This window comes from Beta vulgaris, chromosome 3, assembly GCF_026745355.1.
Source record: "Beta vulgaris subsp. vulgaris cultivar EL10 chromosome 3, EL10.2, whole genome shotgun sequence".
Taxonomy (NCBI): Eukaryota; Viridiplantae; Streptophyta; class Magnoliopsida; order Caryophyllales; family Amaranthaceae; genus Beta; species Beta vulgaris.
Genome location: NC_079204.1, coordinates 2,197,703 through 2,218,430, shown reverse-complemented (window position 1 = coordinate 2,218,430; position 20,728 = coordinate 2,197,703). Strand labels below are relative to the sequence as shown.

Genomic DNA, 20,728 nt, shown 5'->3' with positions numbered 1-20,728 from the left:
TTTCATAGGCTTGATTGTGCATGCACATTTGCAACATATTTTTATTGGGATGTTCTTTATAATGATACCATGGAATTAACTGAGTTGCAACGATTTTTTGATGTTGGATAGATTTTGCATCATTTATTTCTTCACTTGGAATTTTTAAATTGTGGGTTTTTGTGAAGTGGAGATTTGTAGCTAGTTGTTTAAAGAATAACTATTTGGTATTGAATTAGTATAAAGACAAAGAAAGATGTTACTTAGGCTTTGATATCGATAAATTTGTTTTAGTACTTTGCTTGAATAAGTTTTTGAATTTGAGTTCAATTATGGTAATGGTATAAATGAAAATCAACGTGCATTTAAAGATAACTACTGTAAGATTTCTCTAAAATTTAATAATTTTTTTTTGAATAGATCTGGCTCAAATAACTTTTGTACATCGGATGTTGTAAGATATACTTAGTTTTTGTATGATATAATCACCTTTTGTATAGTCTATTTTGTTTGATATAGTCAGTTTTCATACGATATAATCAATTTTTTTTTTCTAATAGTCACTTTGTGTAATGTGTATGATATAGTGAGTTTGGGTTCACAATAATTTATTATGAATCTAGTCCATCCAAAACTTTCTAAAAACTTAATCTACAAGGCAAACATTATAGCAAATAAAGTAATAAAAATAATAAAATAAACGCACTGAAGAACGACGAGTCAAAGCACAAGTGGTGTAGTACAACGCTGCAAGGCAATCAAATAAGTGAACATGAAGGACAATGGCAAATATCCGCCTTATAGATAAGGATAGATAAATGCATTCAACATTTATTTGACGGCAAAACCATTAGTAACACAAACGAATAATTGAATTTGCTCGAGTATTGCTCGAGTAGAGCCATGAAAATTGAAAATAATGGCCCTGAATTAGTATGTTTGGAACTTGGAAGGCAATTTTTAACGTTTTGCCAAACTTTACTGCCAATCTCAAATCTCGACCAGAACCATTACTTTGCCAAACATTCTTACTTTGCCAATCTCAAATCTCAAATCTCAAATGATATAGGAGTTCTTACCGTTCCCCCCTGGAAATTTCATTTTCGCGAAATCCGTATGATGCTACAACTAATAATTTTTTTACACATACCTTGTAATTGAGGCTCAAGAACTTCATTCTTGCAGATATCCTTGGTTCAAATACATGAGTTATGTACACTTGAAGATACAATAGAATGATAGATGCACTGTTTTTGCAATATCCTGAGAGGAAGCAAAGCTATACAAATTTTATGTACACGAAACATTTAAAGTCTTACTTCAACCACATCACCGTCTCTGAGTTCAATATCAGGTTGTACAAGTTGGCCATTTACCAAAACCAATTTGCCTTCCAGACCTATTCTTCTTGCAGCATCTGCAGCAGTACTGCCAGCTTTTAATCTTACTATATCACCACCTGGCCAAGAAACAACTGCTACTTCCCCAAGGATTATGGAGTCATCATACGATTTACTTGAACTGTAGCCTTGTTTCACACCTACTTCAGAAAATATCTGCTCCTCCCATTGGAGCATTGTCCTAAGTAGATGCACCTGAAAAATCAAAACCAATTTACGAGTTCATACTGTTAGTACCAAAATTCAAATTTATCATGGCAGCTCAGGTTAAACTGTATCAACTTTGTGATGTTGATGAATTTAATCGAAAAAGGACATATAATGCTGACAGCTGATCACAAAGTAATAAATTGGAATTTTCGTGTTAAATTAAGGTGAAACATCATCTATAACTCATATGTAAAAGTGGGCTCATAGCCTCATACTCTTGCCAAGTCCATCTTCTGGTGATAGATTTCATATCCAATTTGCTCTCTGCAGCTTCATGTCACATTTTTTGTGAAATTAGACTGCCATGTAGTCATGTCCCCCTTCTTGCGTTAACAAAAAAATGATACTATTACAAGGCAGGATATGGCTCCTAATGACGTACTAGGCCTTTTCAAAAGTTTTGCATAAATGTCCAATACTGAAGTGTCTGAGTGTTGCCAAAATTGTTGAAAGTATCTGATGTTCAATACAAGTCAACTGAGCAGCAACCATGCAACATAGTTTACAAAATAGGACATGAACTTTCACACGATTTTTTAAGCCATCTTGTGGACATTCTCATTTTACCATTTCACATGCAATTTACTTTCCTTCCCCAATGGAAAATTAAGAGAACAATTTATTGGTGGTAAGTAAAATTTAACTAAAAACATTGTGCTTTTGTTAGTGTCTCTCGTAAGCAGGTCGAAGATGACTTATGACCCTTATTAACTATAAAACCAATCTTTCTGATGCCGAAGTTATGTGTTCATTTAGAAACATATTCAGCCCTTTCTTTCTGTTAGATTGCTGACATGTCTCAGTAGGGTTAAAAATCAGGTTCTCATTGTAGTCACCTTCTGTTTATGCCCTTAGACAGAGATTCAACTTTGCTTCATCAGGTTATGGAGCTAACAAGACACTAAGATTGTTATGGTTCATAGTGTTACCAGAACTGAACCCAATACTGAAAAGACTCTTTAATCTGATAAGTATTACATCATCAAAATTGAGACATCCCGATGATTAGGTAAAAATACAACCAGTAACAAAAAGAATAGCATGTTGAAAAAAATGGAACAATCAACGAACCTTGTTGTTGATGTTAGCCTCACTGGAAGATGAAAAGGCACCAGAAATGGGATTCTTGCAGCTCACCAAACCAGATGTAATTGCATCCACATCTTGTCCGTCAAAAACAGCAGATATGACGGCCCAATATTTAGATTCCTCATCCTCTGTCAGGTCGATGACCTGGATGAATGTCGGCAGCAGACGATCAAATTGATCTTTCTGCAAGGAGATTGATAAATTCACAAGTCAGTTACAATCTGGTTCATTTGCACACCTACACATCATCATTATTTGATAGGAAAGACATAAATATATTTTGGCTAGATTACTGAAGTCCAGTTGATGAAGTTGACTTGTTTGCTTAAAATCCCGTTGGCTGGTTTGACCAACAATATCTCTCCATGACTCCCCTCCCCCATCCCCAACCCAAAAAAAAAAAAGAAAACTTACTCAGACTGGCACTTCACAGTTTTCATACAAGACTTTCTCCCCACAATTGTTAACAATCATTATGGTTCATATAGCTCGTATACAGACAAAACAATATATTTTTGCTTGATATTGCAATTACATGTGGCCACTAAGATCCTTAGCAGCTATAATAACATGTCCATTGATTTCTTCCTTACTCCATTGTGAACAGATGTTTTTGGAGATTAGTAGCCATTGGGTCCCAGATTGTGTCTCACAGGATGGAAGCCACCAAAATTGTGCAGGACTGTAAAGAATGCATCTCTCATCTTCTTATATGAACAACCAATGGCTACACCTCAGGACATCGAGGTTATCTAGAAGAACATTTCCTCAATTAGTCCTTCCTGGACAATAAACCTTTAAAGGTCTATATTCAACTTATTTCCAGAAAAATCAAGAAAACTTCATAAACTTCAGAAATATGCAGTTGCAGAAGTTCAGAAAAAATAAGATAAGTTCACGAATAAGTTGAATAGAACAAACTCTAAATTCCTATGGACATGTTCACAAAGGTACTGAAAGGACTTCAGATCAATTTGCAGAAGTAGTGGCTACTCTATTAATTATTCAATTCAAAGGCTTAATAACTCAAGCCAAATAAGTCACCTAATGTCTACAGTGTTGTTTTCTGGTGCAATCACAGTGGCTTTTTCTCATATCTTATTATCATGGTGATCCTTTATAAGATACTTATCAATGTATGTTCATGCCCCACATCCAGGCTATAAGGTTATTGCAGAAGACCTTACCAATTAAGGAAAACTTCAGTGTCCGACACCAGAAGCCCTCAAAAAAAAAAATATTATACTTGTGCTGTTGTGCATGATCAAGGAGGCTCTAGAGTTCCATAACAAGACGTCCTAGAGTAAGTTGACAAAGAATTATACCTGAGATCATCAGAGCTGCAAACAAGTCCTTTAGAACAACACCAAAATGGAAAAGACATTGCATGGTCTTGGGCCAATGTTCCCCTCCTCTCACAATAGAGTAGTTATCAACTATTTTCTCAGAGGTGACTACAGATTGTTACAAGTTCTGAGAGCAACAATCCTGGACCATCTCCCCTCAAAAATAAAAAATAAAAAAAAAAAAATCCTGGACCATCCACTAATTTTCCCCTCAAATCACCTTTATGTTTGAATTATGGACCAGAAAACAGTGTGGCAAAGACTCCAGCTCATACCAAGTGTGATCCTATAAGATGTCTTAGAAGACTGCACGTGCTATGCTGGATAGGTTCAATCTATTTACTTACTGTTTCAGTAGCCATTAAGGTTTAAAGCATAAGCCATAACTTACAGATTTATTACCATGACCAATGTGTATAAAGAGCAAATCGCAATAATTTTTCTATTGCCATTGAGGCAGCTTTAACGACAGGTTTGTGGATAACTTAGTCACAAAGCCACGACAATTTTTTTCCTTGAGCTGAGCCTCGAAGAACAATTATAAGGATGTACTGTGTCATCGTTTTGGATTCCCAGAGAGAAAGGCCATATTTGGCAATATCAAAGACAATTCTCAAGGCTCAGAAGTGCTTGTTACTTGGACAGTCAGCAATATGCTCTGGAACGGAAAAATAGTTGACTTCAGATGAACAACGACAAAGCCTTAGTCCCAGAATAATTGTGGGTAACTATAGCAACTTCAGATAACATGCAAAAATCAATTCCTTGGAGTCAATTATGCTAATTGGCTATGCCTAAGATTACTGATTCGAGGACCTCGTATAGTCCTATGTATGCAACCTGAAGGAGCAGCCGAGGGAAGCCACAACTGGGACACTCAAACACACAACCTAATAATGTAATTCAAGCTGTATAGGTGATTAGAGGAAAACCACATAAGGATGCCTCCTTAAAATCTTTTAGGGTAGAATAACCATGTCTTATCTCCTTTAAAAGCTTTTAGGGTAGAATAATCATGTCTAAGGTTCAATTGGATGTGGATAACTTAAAATGGGACATAATCCCTCAGCAATGTCCCAGATAATACAGGTATACAACTCATCATATTCATGATCAGAAAGGAAGTTGAAAGAGGTTACTTTTCAGGGGCACCTCAGTTTCAAAGACATGAGACCTATAACACGTCTACGGGACCATGGAACCTAGAAACTAATGGATAAATCACAAGTTAGGCCATGTGGGTGATGATGGATTACTTACAGAGGCCTTCCAGGATTGATGCCTCGACTGCCCTGTGTAAGGCTCAAGCCTTCAAGGGCACCATAATACTCCTAACTCCTAATAATGTACTCCAAATCGAGAACCAGACTGTACCGAGATCAACTCATACAATTAGGTATGAATATGTAATGAATCAACCTAGGGAGAGGGGTACTTTTGGTATTATAATAATTAGTTAGATTTTAGTAGTAGCTTGAAGAATAAGCCAGGGAGTTAGGGAGTATATATCTCTATAAATAGAATGGAATAGGGAGAGAGAAAGCATGTTGAATATTGAGCAGTATTTTGGGTGAACTTTTAAGAGTTCAATGGGAGAGAACAAGCCTCTCGAAAGCTTGTAATTATCATCTTGTTTTACTGTTTTTCCAGAAAACTATCAATCAAGTCCATTTTACTTCTTAATCTTCTTCTCTAATCTGTCTTAGTGATGTCAGTTCATCACAGAATATGCTAAGAAATCGCTTCAAAAGGCAGTCAAAATTTTATTCCAGACTTATAAGCTCAGAAATCAAAGGCTAACTCATGCCATAAGTTGATTTTAAAGGATTCCATTCTGTCGATTTGGAGCCAGAACTTCAAAACTCTAATGGCCCAAATAGCGGACTTGTATCTTCAGTTAGGGCTAGGCCCATAAATTAATCTATCCTACGTCGTTTTAGTCAAAAAAAAAAGGGATTCCATTATGTCTGATAGAATCATGAGCTGCTCCCTAAACTATCAAAGTGTCGGGAGATATATTTCAGTGATTTATGAAGACAAATCAGGTTAGAACTCAGTTATGTCTATTTCAATCAACCTAAATAATTCACTTGTCATTTAGTTGATGTCAAATACCTTATGATAAAGTCCATCTCGACAAAGTGAGTATCTTTCAAGACAAGTACACCAATCTCCATGCCCTGGTTCAAACCATCCCTCATCATAGACCTGAAGCACAAGGTTTGAGCGGGAAATAAATAAGAAGATTGAGACAACCAAAGAAAGCACTATGGTGAGCCTTGCTAAACCATAAAAGAGCGATATGATAAAGTTGATTTCAGACAAAGAATTATGAATTGATTTGAATGGTATTTTGGAGATATAGAAATGATGGAGCAACAGCTTGTAGCTTTTGGCATCATCTGGAGAAAAGGATAACACAACTGTTTCAAGTTGATAGGCCATTTGATTTTAGTGGTCAATATTTTCTAACTCTGACTAATTAATTAGCCAAACATAATTGAATTAAAATACAAAATATTTCTTCTTGAGAAGCAGGGTATCATGGGAATACCTTTTTGTATAGCCTAGCATAAGCTTCCCATCTCTTTATTTGAAAAGATGTTCTTCTGTCAGCAACTGCTTCAGATGCTGCTAATCCAAAGCTGACAGCAACAAGCAATTCTCTTCCATCCTTATCTACGCTGGAAGAGGAGTTATATGAGCAATTATGAAAATGCCTCATCCGAGAAAAGGCAATTTGATTTTCACACCAAATATCAAAATCAACTTACCTGATGATAACAGCAGCAAGCAAGTTACTTCGCTCCAATCTAAGCGCTGGATGTCCTGCTTTCAAGGAACGGTACTTCCAAAATATATCTTCTACGGAACTTTGCTCCTCCAAACCTTGTGAAAAGTTAAATTCTTTTACATGAGAATCACCCAAGCCTATATCAGAAAGTGGCTTGTTATTGGTCTCTTTATATAGCCAATGTGCAGCAAGTCCATGTTCTGCATACTCGTGCATTCTCTATAAACAAAATTCCAAAAACTATAGTTTAGAAGCCAGACATGCATTGGGGGAGGGGAGGGGGGGGGGGGGGAAGGGGGGAGAAGACGGTTCAAAATAATATAACATGCCAAGAAATTGGTACCTGAGTCCTTATTTGAACTTCCAAGGGTGAATTATCAGGACCTTGTACGGCAGTATGCAAAGACTGAAATGAATAGATGTTAGTTGTTTAAGCATAAAAATGACTCAAAACATAAGCTTCATAAGGTTCCAAACGAACAGATAAATGTCACATTACGGTGACCAAATTCTATCATCGTAATTCGTAGCTGATAAAGGAAGAAAGCTTGCACTTTCTATGTCAAGTTATCAACCATTCCTACCGAACTTTTTGATGCGTTGCACAGATTTATTACTCTCTCTGTTTCTTTTAAGTCTACACATTTTGTACTTTGACACTATTCACATACTTTGACCATCATTTGTGGTTTATACATAAGGAAAAACATAGTCATATCAAATCTTTTAGATTCCTCTCAACATGTATTTTTAAAATATAAATTTTACTATTCATAATTAAAGATATTAATGATCAAAGTTGTGCATTTACAATTATGAAAGCCAAACTCTATAGATTAAAAGGAAACAAATTTAGTATGTTACTTTATCCTTTCTAATTTACGTTTTTTAATTAATTATAACAAATGCAACATAACAAACTTAGATGGAAAGTTCCTCCTTTTCACAATCTTAGTTTCTGGTACTAATTCATAATAATAATTAATGAAATAATTATTGATAATAATAATAATAATGATAATAGCAATAATAAATTTATAGAAAATCTCAATTTAATCTTCTAGGTCCACATTGACCATTTGGCCCACGAACAGATATATGCTATATAAACATGAGAACCAAAGCAATATCACACTTAAGATACCCGCTCAGATCTCGTTGAATATGCTGTCAGAAAATCAGCATTAGTTGCTTTGGGTTGCACAACAACCCCGTAAGATCTTTTACAACTCTAGGTTCAAAGGTTTGCAGCTGAAAAAGGCTTAAGAGATTGAAACAAATGTGGATATCATAATAATATAAAAGTGAAGAGAGTCTGCATTGGCCATTAGAGTTGGTACTGGATAAATCCTGTCATATCTGGTATCCTACACTATAAGTTGCGTTCGATAAACCTTGCTGTGGATGTGGGCTATATCAGGGCAACTAGATTCCATTGTCATCCACCATCTAAATTCTAAAGTCCATAGTGGAGCCTGGCTGACCCTTAGAAGTCCACTCAGGTGTTGCTTGAGAGACAATGCATCGTATCTTAATTTCTAAAGCTATGAATCATGCCCAACTGGGCCTTGTAGTGAGTATTAATGGCAAAATCACGGATCAATCCCAAATTGGACAAATACATGGTTCTTGTATACACTAAGTGAAGGTATAGCCTTCGAGCAAAGGAAAGAATTGCCTGCTAGAAGACCCATTCAAGACATTGACTTAAACTGTGGACAAAACAAATAGGAAAATCTCAATGTTGAGATTTGGCATGGCATTTTGGTTCCATTTCAAGCTATCATCTGACTTCACCAATATGAACACCAGGCAACCTTTAACAACGAGGCTACATCAGACATGAACAGATATCCCATAATTTCTTCTTTGAGTGTACCACAGCACAGCGAAGCATAGAGGTTTGCAGAGAACATGATCTAAAAGACTAAAACTACAACTTCAAGACAAATGGCACACAGGAAATTAATAAGTTGAGAATACTCAAATCTGACACAAACAGGTCTAACCTGATAGCCACTACGCTTTGGATTAACAATATAGTCATCAAATTCGCCATCAATAGGTGACCAGAGTCTGCATGTGGCAGCTAGCTCTTATCAGACATCATAGCATGGTAAATTGTCGAGAAAGGACACTAGCAAAGGCTTGCTTGAGAAAGTAAAATTGTCTTAAGCGCACACGTAAAATCAACAGACACCAATGCTAAATTCATATTATTGGGATTCAGCAACTACTACTTACCTATGTACTACATCAAGGATACTGTAGCAAGACCTGACGGCAGGTCCGTGGAGAGTTCCATTCTTATCTCCAATAACTACCCTTAGTGCGCGCGCATCGTAGACCTCGTTGATGTCAATATCTTTTCTTTTCATCTACAAGGAAAGGAAGGAGACAAATTTCAGACATACATAAGTAATGGAGTATATCATAATTAATATCAAGTGTAGGCCACACAAGTAACATTCATCAAATACCTAACAAAACTTATTTATAATTTCTGCTACTACTGATAACAAATAATCACTTCTATTAATCTAACACTAATTAGAAACAATATATAACCATATACTGAAATTTGATGCACCAACACACTAAGTATACTTTTTGACCCCAAGGAGTGATTTCATGCTGTTTGCAGGGTCAATATTATGTAGTGCCTCAGCATCGTCCAAATAAATACAATTTAGACTCAGAAAACATTATTAAACAAGCCACTATCAAGGTAAAGAACATGGAAAAAAGTGAAAATTTACTGAACCTTACTGTACACGCTGTACAGGCTTTTTAAGCGGCTGGATAGAGTAACTTCCATTCCCGGTACATAACTGCGAATATAGAATGTATACAAAAGGTTTCATTTAAATCTCAGTTGGCAGAGTAACCAGCATTAAGCTTCTGAATATAAAGTATGAAGCACTAAACATTTCAAAAATGTATTCAGGAAATAACTGTCAAACACATTATAGATATTGAGAAAGGAAGCACCCGTACGAGGTTGATATCAGAAGTTCACGCTCAAGAGCCTCCTCGCAAATTGCTAAAGAGGCCAGAGCAATTCCAGCATCCCTAACAACTTTAGGTTTTGCTGAAACTTTGGAATAGCTTGTAAGATTACTGAGGTAGTTCATTCGTTTACCCCGGTCTAGCAAGAGTTCAAAAGGTAAGACTGCTTCAAGAAGATCCTGCAGATGATGGATCATTCAGAAAATAAACTCTTCAGCAGAAGATAGCATGCAAATCTGAAAGACAAGAGCAAGATATAAATCAAAATACTTTTTTTTGAGCGCTGAGACGTAATAGAGGAGGAGGAGGAAAGAAGACTTTCTGAAAGTCATGCCAACTTATGCAAACAGTTGCAGGAAAAAAAAATCACCGACAGAGATTGAGACATGGAGATCAAGACCTAGGTGCTCTCTAGACTCTATTTCACTCAAGAGAAAAAAGGCTCAGTTCTTTGCAATACCATAGGGGTTAATATGTTACTACCAAGCATATTCTAGTGGAACAGTGCATCAGAGTTGTGGAAAGTAATCAAAACTCATCGAAGTAGACAGGCTAGAAAATAAAGGAATGTTACTAAGCTAGATTCATAGCAGCACTTAAAATCAGAATTAGCTCTACCTTCATATCTGCATCATCTTCCTCGGTTGCCACAGAATAGTTTAAGGTACTGGATAGAGTTGCATCCGAGGCTGAAAGCAAACTTCTTTTCATGGACGTTCTTCGGAGATTCCCTGCCCTTCTGCAAGGGCTCCACATGGATGCCAGCTGTGCTCTCATTTGATGAAACATTTGAGGCTGCAAAAACATTATTCAAGAGTCTATAAGCGATTTTGTCTGATCTTTCATATACGTTGCTATTCTACTGAGAGGAACAAGATAAATAAATTTTACTGAGATATCAAACAGCATATAGTCCAATAGACCAAACATGAAATACTGCATACACTCAAAAATTGCTTATAAGAGTAAAAACTATTGCCTGCTTAACAATACATATACATAGCTAAGAGTTTGACTACAAATTGACCAATATACTGGCGGAAAAAAAACAGCACTATCTTGTGAGATTTTGTTATCCTTCCAGTGTGTCTTTTCAATAATCAATTTCTCACGAAATCTATTATACATAAGTAGAGCTATTATTGATCAAACATGTGCAATGGAGGCCATAAAGAAGCAAACACATAATTGGACAGAGGGAGTAAATTCAGCTAGAATGATAGGAACAATACCAACTGCTTGGCATATGCTCCTCTTAGGGTCCCCCAAATTGGAGGAAATTCATCAAAATGCACAAAAAGCACATTAAACAAGGGAAGACTTTTGAATTGGCCATATAACCTACAAATATGCAAGTATTGATGCTCTTCAGCACCACATGTCATACAACTTCTTCTATAATAAGAAAACAAACTGTGTTTGATAAAAAAGGAGTACAAAAGGACTTAAGTTATACTGTCCAAAACAATCCCGAGGGGGAAGGGAAACAAATTAATTTGGATTAAAAAAAAATCATAAACCATGGCCATGATGTTGCTCTCTACTTCATATTTTCTAGTCCTCCAATTTCTATTCGTACAAAACTTGTAAAATGTGCCTCATATAATTCCAATGAAATCATCTAACTCTAAACCTAGATAGGGTTTAAGCACATTCAGCTAACTCATTCCCTCTTAAAAAATTCTTCAAACATTTATAATACACTCAATAAGGGCATGAACCCATCTTGCTTTGCACCATATGTACAAATTACAACGGCCGGATTGCGTATTTGCCGTGCTTCACCAATGCTTTTCCATCTATGCTAGTTGTAGTGGCTTAATCCACTCCAATTTTCACACTCTATATGCTAGGTAAGGCTGTGTACATCCAAAGTCCAAACGCCTTATCTCACCCAAGGCGAAAGCCTCTTCAGAGGCATTGGGGTATTGTTTGTGTGGATGTTGTTAAGATAGAGGGGCAGGCATTGTTAGAAACTGCGGATAGAAGTTTTTGCAAGAAAACTCACCCTCCCAAATTTTTCCATTGATGAATTTACTTGCACTAACTTCCACATGAGACTAAGATGGAGAATTGATAGTCTACTAAAACCAACTCCACTAACTTCCTACTCTGGAGATTACTTGCATGGTAATTCAGGAAGTTAGATTGTGTATCTCAATTATAGAATCAGTATGCTTGAAGGAGAACTGAAGAAGGCGGAGAGAGGAGATATAATGGTTGCTGCACCGCCAAAAATCTTGCTACAAAAGTATATGTTCTAGATTCAACTCCAGACTTAATAAGAATACTCAATCAATGTGATAAAATTGAACTGAAGTACAAATGTACAATACCACATATCCTGCAACAGGGAGGAAGCTATGCTGTGTAAAATGCAAACCTGCAATACGGCAAAGCAAAGATCTTCTAGTTCAGCCTTTAGAGCCCAAAGGCCCAATCTCGAAGCAAGGGAGCACCAAACGACCAAAGTTTCTTCAGCAACAGCTTGAGCCTTGGAAAGTGGCAAAGCATAACTGCAAATTCATAAGAAAAATCAAACAGCCATATAATTACAACAGAAAAACAATATCTTTTTTTGCTAAAGGTACTACTCCATAGTCTATATACACATATATACACAGTTACACACAGTCACAGAGAAAAAAAGGAAAACAACTAAGGTCCTGTCACTTCTCCTGATTTTTACAACATTAAAAATAATTTCTTACTGGTCAAACTGATTTTACGAATCAAAACTTATTATTACTCTGTTTTCTCTAATGCAATTTACTGATTTTCAATGATCAACTGATTTATGCTGATTGAAACTGATTATTACTAAATATTTTTATATAAAGTTGAGCTGAACAGGCCCTAAGCCAACAAGGTAAAGAAGAGCCCACATGCAGAGCTTCAGCATAATTTATCATCCTCAAGTAAATAGTTTTACATTTGTTTACGTACTTCCTCTATTCCAGAATACTCTTTACACTTTCCTTTTTCATCTGTCCTACAATACTCTTTAAACTTCCATATTTCAGTACGGCCCACTAATATTTATGGACATGACCACACTACCAAAAAGTAAGGGGGCCATTCACTTCCTCATTCAAATTAAAAAATTAACCCTACTATCATCTATCAAATCTCAAAAAGTATTCCACTAACTTCTATCAAATCTACTTCAATTATTTAACAATTGATAACCAAACAACTAGTTATCTCCTAAAACTATGTGCCATGATAACTGTGAAGAGTAATTTGGGACAGAGTATTAGAAAGTTAAAGTAAATACTAACCACAATAACACAAAAGTATTTGCAATACATCAACATAATCCCTTAAGAACACTTAGAAATAGAAACGCTTAGTTGTTCGGTAAACAGGCAATCAATCAGAATATTGTAAACATAAGGCAAATTATGGATCATAAATGAATCAAAGTCGAAAGATCAAAGGTTTTGGTTTAAAACTAAACGACATTTGACCATCCTTTTTTTATATTTAAGAGCTAATATAGTACCAGGCTGGTTGCACGATTACATCCTTATTAACCACCTAATCTGCATCTCATTGCCTTTAATCTCAGCAAATTTATCGTAAAAGGTTTCAACCAAGCCCCCCCTGAAATACAGCCTGGTGTGTTTTATTGTTTATTCTAAAGGATTATGCATGCACATTTGGCGCACACACACCATTTTCTGAAGTATCAGAACAACATTCATACAAAGCAAGAGAACTAGATATCCTGAAACAGAAACAAAAAATTCAAAAAAAAACCGAATTCCTTTGGATCTCCAATCAAGTAACTCCTAAAAGCCACAGCCAGCCAAAGCCTAAATGACGCTAAAGAAGCCATTCTATCCAAAGCAAGTCATGAGGGGTGAATCTTGAGAGCACACACTATTCTGTTCTAACCTAATACACCATGAAAGGTCAAACCTTTACGCTCCTTAGCACAAGAATTTGAGTATCACCATGAAATTTGCAAGCCACAACTTCTTTTCCTTGGTCAACCTAAACCCCACAAAGCGAATCTGCACACAACAGAAAGGGGGAAAACCAGTGGCTCTTGCAAACCAGACAACTTCCTCGGGAAAGATTGGGCCCGTGAAAATGAAGGAGCACATGCGAACAAGATTTGATATTGGTACAACAAATTAATATACCTAGCAAGATAATCAACCCTGGAGCCAATCACTAAATCTGCCAGAAGCTACCATCGCTTCGAAGTTCTCACCTCAAAACGGAACCTCCACCTTCTAGATAAAACTGAGATTGGTTAACAAGAAATATTAAGGTAGTAGGGTTAAGCTCCTAGTAAAAGAACTGCAAGCAAATGTTTTCGCAAGATTGTTTATACAAACTTGACGAGCTATAGTTAATTGCAGATCTCAGATCTCCACCAAACAAAAAGCTTCCCAAGTTTCCTATCATGTTGTGGCCTAGCCTATTTATTTCATTCATATCTTTAAAAAAGGTTCTCTTTCTCTTTTTTTCTCCCCAAACAATCTTTCATCATTGACATACACCAAATTGACAATTAAAGCCACACAATATGGTCCAACTGCAATCTTATCCAAGCGTTCGGAATCACATTGAGGGTATTCAAACCAAATTGACATCAGAGCTGCATAATATGGTCCCAGTGCAATGCTATCCCAGCATTTAAATTCACATTGAGGGGTATCTAGCATTCACATCAAAAGAAATATACATTTCTACTATCTACAATATGTCAAGCAATAGAGCTCATCACTAAGACTTCAGAATTCATAAATATATGTTCCACATGTTGGATCAGCTACTCAATCATTTTGTTGTCAGGCCATTTGAACAGGTAGTAATTAGTATAGCAGAAACATGTGATGGTCAAATGGATGAGAGTAGGCTCTTTGTTTTTAATAACCTGCTTGACTGGAGAGTACAAGCATTTAACAGTTTGGTTGTATACAAATTTACAATCATAAGGCCTGCAACATACCTAGCTTGTTACATTACATAGCAAATCTCCTTTTTTTTTCTCCTAGTTTGTACATTTATGAATGATATGTAACTGTTATTTCCTAAGGACTTCCACCTAATAATTTACCTTCCTTCAATCTAACTCGTATATCTCCTGAGCATTCCCATATTGAAAACGAATGACATCCAACAGACTTTTCAGTTTCCTTATAGTACTTCAAAAGCTCAGCCAGTCTCAGACTAACCAATTATGTCTCCCATGTTTCACGCTATCCGTGGGAAAAGGGAGAGAGGTGAGATCAGAGGACAACAGTTTTAGCAAAACTTCTCTGAACGAAATTAATGGGAAACAGATTTAACAGGTCATGAATCATAAGCTCCAGAGCAAGACGATTATTATAGAGCAATAAACTCTTTAAGACCAATTAGTCAATATCCAACATAAATAGCTACAAGAAAACTTTTAAAAAGGAAAATATAAACTGCATAAAGAGAGCTAATACATGGTCCTCATGTTATGAAGGCGATCAGCAAGCTTTATGAGTACCACACGTGGATCATCAACCATGCCCAAGAGCATCACTCGCAAATTATTTGCCTGGTAAAAAGATAGAAGAATGTAAATAATCAATAAGATTGGGCCTTGCGATGACATGCTTGATGATCCATGAGCCAAAACATTTAGCTTGAGTATGCAAGATTATAAGCGTTATATAATCCTTATCTTCTCGCTGTGAACAAGCAGGCATCTGGATAGAGGGAAGAACAGTTTTAATGTATAACATAACCTGTCACTATACAATGTAAATGCTGAGATATTTGTCTCAATAATTTCAACTTTCCCTTCCAGTACTATAGGACTTGAAAATTTTCACGTGTTAATCGACACTTTTAGTGCTTTGATGAGTCAATAACATGACGAACAAACAACAATATAAACTTTGGGAATATTGTGGATTGAGAAAGATTGCGAAATGCCTTAAGAGAAAAAACACCATAAAGAGAGATAGTGCTTAAATTGCTCAAAGAACTTCTACCTCTTCATGACTAAGGCTGCTCTGGTTTGCATTCATTCTGCGATGTCTTCTCAGCAACTGTAGAGAGAGACAAAATAAGTGCTTATTAATGTCGTGTTCTAACTCTTTTAGAGCACTATGATTCATTTTAACTACCAAAAGTTAAGATATGCAGGTTATGACAACGTAGAGATCAGCAGATAACTCCTCAAGGAGAGAGAAGGAGAGTAGATAGATAAAGAGAAGAAATAAAAAACAAGAAGAGGATACGAATAAGAAACATTGAACCATGCAAAATAATGGAGAACCCCACAAGTGACTAATCTTCTATACCTGATTGATATAGCTTAACCGTGAAACACCAGCTACTAGCTGAGCTACATCATTGCCGAAAATTTCTCGTATGCTGACTAGAGTTTCACTTGTATCATCAATGACATCATGAAGAATCCCAGCGACAACCGTATCAACAGCCTAAAGCAATATCTCATTTAGGGAACCACAAAAACAATAGTAAGTACATATAGATCCATGCGGTAGAAGCACTACTAAACGAAACCAACCAAACAGGCAAACACCGCCATATAATACAAACTAATGGACATAGGCAAGTGGAGCTGCAATAGTCAATCAACCTTTTGCAATGTGGAACAGTGGAAGTAATCAAGTCCTTTTAATTTATTTATTTTTGCACTAAAATTTGAGCAGATTAATGATAAATCACCGCACCACTGTAGATTAGATTTTATGAGAGTTGCATGCATTACTATTAACTGCATGGAATCCCCTTTTCATATTTCCCAGTCCAGCACACACTTATGTGTCAATTCTTTTTATTGTTTCTCTTCTTTTAAGGCGTTCTGTAAACTGTTTCCATCACTTCAATCTAATTAAATTGCAGTGTTACTATATAAACAGCTTATGGAAACACTAAACCAACAGACATGATAGACATCTCCACTCCTTCTATAAGCTCCTGACATACTGTTTCTAGTAACAAAAGAACATAATAACAAATGTTTCATGACTAAGATCCAAAGTTCGAGTTTGGATAAAGCAACTATGAGCAAGAGTAACCAGCATAAGTAATTTAGGAGGAAGATCCAAAATAACATTCTATTGGTGACTTAACAAAACAGAAGTATGAAATTCTAATGATTATTCACAAGGCTTCTAAAGACGTTATATGAAGAAAAATCTTAATGAAATTTGGAAGGATTATTCACTACGGAATGTATTTCACTGTGGGCTGTTTTCTGAAAATGAAAACAGCAATTTTTGTTATATAATTAGCCTTTTTACCATGCTGATAAGGGTATGAATTCGTAATTCTAACTTCCCTGGACTTAGCAGATGTCAGATCCATCCTGCATAGCATTGCATAGATTTTGAAGAAACATAACATGATGTTCACTTAACAAATGAGATCGACTGAATCTGGGAAACACATTCTGCTTTTGAGATGCAGTTGAAGACAATGCAAATACTACTGAGAGAAAGATACTCTAAAGCACCTAGCCTTCACAAAGAGCATACAAGGAATCATATGCATACCCTTTCTCCACTTGATGGAACTAAGATGGCCAAGGTTCTTCCAGTATGAAGACAATGTGCCAAGTATGGCTCTCCATTCTTACGTAGCTGTCCATGATGGGCTTTGCTAGCAAAACATATAGCCTTTTGCACCTGATTCCACAAGTTTCGTTTATTAATACAGCAGCACGAGATTATGTATAAATGGTTCTGGGAGTGAAGATAGTAAACCTTGGGACTATTGAAAATGGGATAGCCGGTTACATCCACTCCTTCCACTACAAGAGGGCCTGCATCAGACGGGACATGGGAGTGATGTATCATACATAAGTAATATTATATATAAAAAGAAAAATAGAAAGGAGAAAATAAAGCCCTTTTCAATAGATCCGATCAGTTCAAGAAAAAAGCCCTGAATTTCAAGCTAAAACGATGTAGGTAATCAGATAGATATTGATATGCCTAGTATACATAAGACTAATCATTACCCTCCAGCTTTCCCCAATACAAAGGTGACACAACAAGTACCCAATAGATTACCGATGAAACAAATCGTACGAGGTCCACACGCATGTGGCCTTACCGCTAAACATTAAAGAAAGGAAAATAATTAATAAGGTTTAAGGAAAAGGAGAAAACAAAGATGCACTCCTCTCGCTATAATGCTAGAATATTTTGTCGGTTCATTAGTTTTTTGGGATAGGGACGGAGAGAGAACCAGCTACCAAAGTGATTACAATTTACAATCAAGTACATAGGAAAATCCATGCAAACATTTTACTCACAAGCTCATAACTAATCCCTCAATTAATCACCTTGTATCTAGGGTTGCAAATGAGACATATGTTCGCGAGCTACTCGCGAACAAGTTCGTTGAACATGATCAAAACCCATTCTTAAAGTAAAAGAGCATGCCTAAACAAAAACTTTAAGTTCGTTTGGTCAATGAGCTAACACCTCCGAGCTCAAGTGGATAATGTTTGCAAACAAAACTTTAGTAATTGTAGCATTTTTTAAATATAAAAAAAAAAAAACATTGTCTTATTATGTTTAGAAGTAAATCTATACATCACTATGCAGATAATCTTTTGCTAATGTAAAGGAAAATAGTTAAATAAGTTCCAACTTCAGGACATTTGCACTTTTTGGAGATTGGGCCATGCTTTATTAGGATTGATTCACTTTAAACTCTATATATTGAAGTCAGTTTTGGTTGTGAATGGAACTGTTGCTTCATTCTGAAATGGTGAAGTTGCAAAGCTCGTTCACTAGACCAAGCTAGTTTACAAATTGTTTGAGCGCGCTCAAGCTTGAAATGTAAGCAAGTGTTCGCAAGCTGAACTCAAACAGGTGAAATGGTTAATGAGTATGGCGTGAGCAAGAAACTTAAAAGCTTGTTAGAGCTCGAGCAATACTCAAACACCTATATTCTTATAAAACTTAATCGCACATGCAAAACTCAGCTCAACTCAATGGCTTGTTTGCAGCTTTACTTGTATCAAACAAGCTAGTAAATAAATGTTAATACATTCAAAAAAAAGCAACCAATCAGACTAGCCCTAATTAGGGGCTTTAAAAGTCCAGTCTTACTGCACTAAATAAAGTTACATTTGGACTCAACTTTGCAAGTCAAAAATAGCCCGTTTCTGTAACTTAAAGAAAGACCTTGAGTTAAGCTGAAGTATATAAATAGCCCGTTTCTGAAGAGTTAAAAGAGAAGGCCTCCATAAAGATGCGTGCGAAATTGAGTTTGTATAAGAACTCAAGATTTGGCCCAACTTAAGAATAGGTCGGACAAGAGTTGTTGGCCAATTATAGTTGAAGACTTCGTTGAAAGCCTACATGGTTGAGGTTCTTACACCTACTAAGCTTGGAAGATTTCCCTAGTAGAATTTCCTCTTTTATTCTCTTTCTTCCATCATTGTCTCTAACACAAAAGTAGTCCTTCAATTCCAGTACAATTCGCCTGCTCTTCTCTAGCTTACAATCATTCATCTAAAATAACATCTCCTAAATCTACCCTTGTACTCATCAGCCAATCAGAGCTTAAAACTCAACAACAACAACAACAAAAAAACCACTCTATTATTAACAAATTTGAAACTCCATCAAAAATGCAATCTACTCACATGAACACTCATGATCTCCGCATCAAACTCAAACAAGTGACATAATATCACTACACTCTATTCAACTAATTTTAACACATCAATACAAAAAAACTTGAATGGACCGGATTCACAATAACTTATTGTGCACCGGAAACCATATGGTATACTCAGTCTTCATTTGATATAGTTAGTTTTAATATAATATAATCACCTTGTATATAGTAAGTTTTTGTATGATATAGTCAGTTTTCGTATGATATAGCCAGTTGTTTTCCTAATACAGTCAGATTTTGTGTGATAAAGTGACTTTGGATGCACAAGAAATTATTGTGAATCCTGTCCACCCAACAGAACTTATCCGGAACTAATTGAAACTGAAATAAGTGAAAATAAATTGAACAGAACAGCGCTAAACTAAGACATCCGTAAAATTCCGGAAAATGAATGGAAATCAAAGAGAGATAGAGCATACATACTAGGTTGATCATAGGATTTAGGCCAGAGGAAGTCCACTTTAGTCGAAAGACAAGCACCAGAAGCAATGGCAACAGCAGTAACAGCAAGCTGAGTAATGGTGGAAGTTACGGCGGCGTGAGTTGAAGAACCGGCGGCTGCAGCAGAGGCGAGAAGTGGGCCCAGTGATGACGTTACCACCAAATTATGCCCAATTTTGTAAGGATAAACGCGGCGAAAATGGCGGGAATTCCAGCGAATTCTGTGGAATAATTGTAAAGTTGTAGTTGAAGTTGTTTGTCTGATCATTGAGAAATTCGTTGTTGTTGTTGTTGTTGTTGTTGTTGTTGCTGAATTTGAAGAGTGGCATGTGATCATTTGGTTTTTGATGATTCGTATTTCTAGGGTTAGATTTTGCTGGAAATTCAAGAGAATTTTTAGGGTTGATTTTGATTTTGATTTTGATTGCGGAATTATAATTTGTTTGAAGACTGCAAATTCATAATTGCAGAATTGGGGACAGGAGAGAGAAAGGAAGACGAGTGGTTGGAAGTTTTGCGGGAAAAGAAGGTACGTGTTAGTTTAACTTTTATACCAATAATATTTAATATTTAAGTATAGGGTATTATCGTCAATACTGTATATTGTAATATGTAATTAGTTACTCCGTTCTGTTTTAAATTAAATATTTCGAATGATTTTATACATTAATTAATTTTGACTCCAATTTGTCGTCATCATATAAGATTGAACCGAGGAAGTAATAAAATTTCAACACACTTCCCTCAAAAAAAAATTTCCGTACTTCATTTTGCTAATTTTGAACGATTTTCGTAGAAAA

General features: G+C 36.0%; 1 protein-coding gene across 2 annotated transcripts; it reads right to left on the bottom strand.

Moving 5' to 3' along the window:
* Nucleotides 1-1,136: 1,136 nt before the first annotated feature.
* Nucleotides 1,137-20,461, bottom strand: LOC104888027 (uncharacterized). Of its 2 annotated transcripts, none has more exons than XM_048640782.2 (18): nt 19,907-20,461; nt 17,555-17,613; nt 17,345-17,476; nt 16,124-16,264; nt 15,812-15,868; nt 15,278-15,372; nt 12,211-12,343; nt 10,446-10,622; nt 9,816-10,006; nt 9,583-9,649; nt 9,063-9,196; nt 8,828-8,894; nt 7,162-7,224; nt 6,799-7,037; nt 6,579-6,708; nt 6,140-6,232; nt 2,661-2,861; nt 1,137-1,574 (listed from the first exon to the last, which is right to left on the bottom strand). In XM_048640782.2, the coding sequence occupies exons 1-18, from the start codon at nt 19,920-19,922 to the stop codon at nt 1,287-1,289; spliced, it is 2,283 nt and encodes a 760-aa protein (XP_048496739.1). In that variant the 5' UTR covers nt 19,923-20,461; the 3' UTR covers nt 1,137-1,286. The 2 variants fall into 2 exon arrangements, with proteins under 2 accessions (XP_048496739.1, XP_010671144.2); XM_010672842.4 differs by having other exon boundaries at nt 19,911-20,461.
* Nucleotides 20,462-20,728: the final 267 nt, after the last annotated feature.

Excerpts from the sequence above, each read along its gene's own strand:
- LOC104888027 (XM_010672842.4), bottom strand. The coding sequence starts at position 20,265 with ATGATCACATGCCACTCTTCAAATTCAGCAACAACAACAACAACAACA. Across the intron at positions 17,477-17,554 it reads CCATTTTCAATAGTCCCAAG|GTGCAAAAGGCTATATGTTT; the intron begins GTTTACTATCTT and ends TTGTGGAATCAG. Across the intron at positions 12,344-15,277 it reads CTTCATAACATGAGGACCAT|TTATGCTTTGCCACTTTCCA; the intron begins GTATTAGCTCTC and ends ATGAATTTGCAG.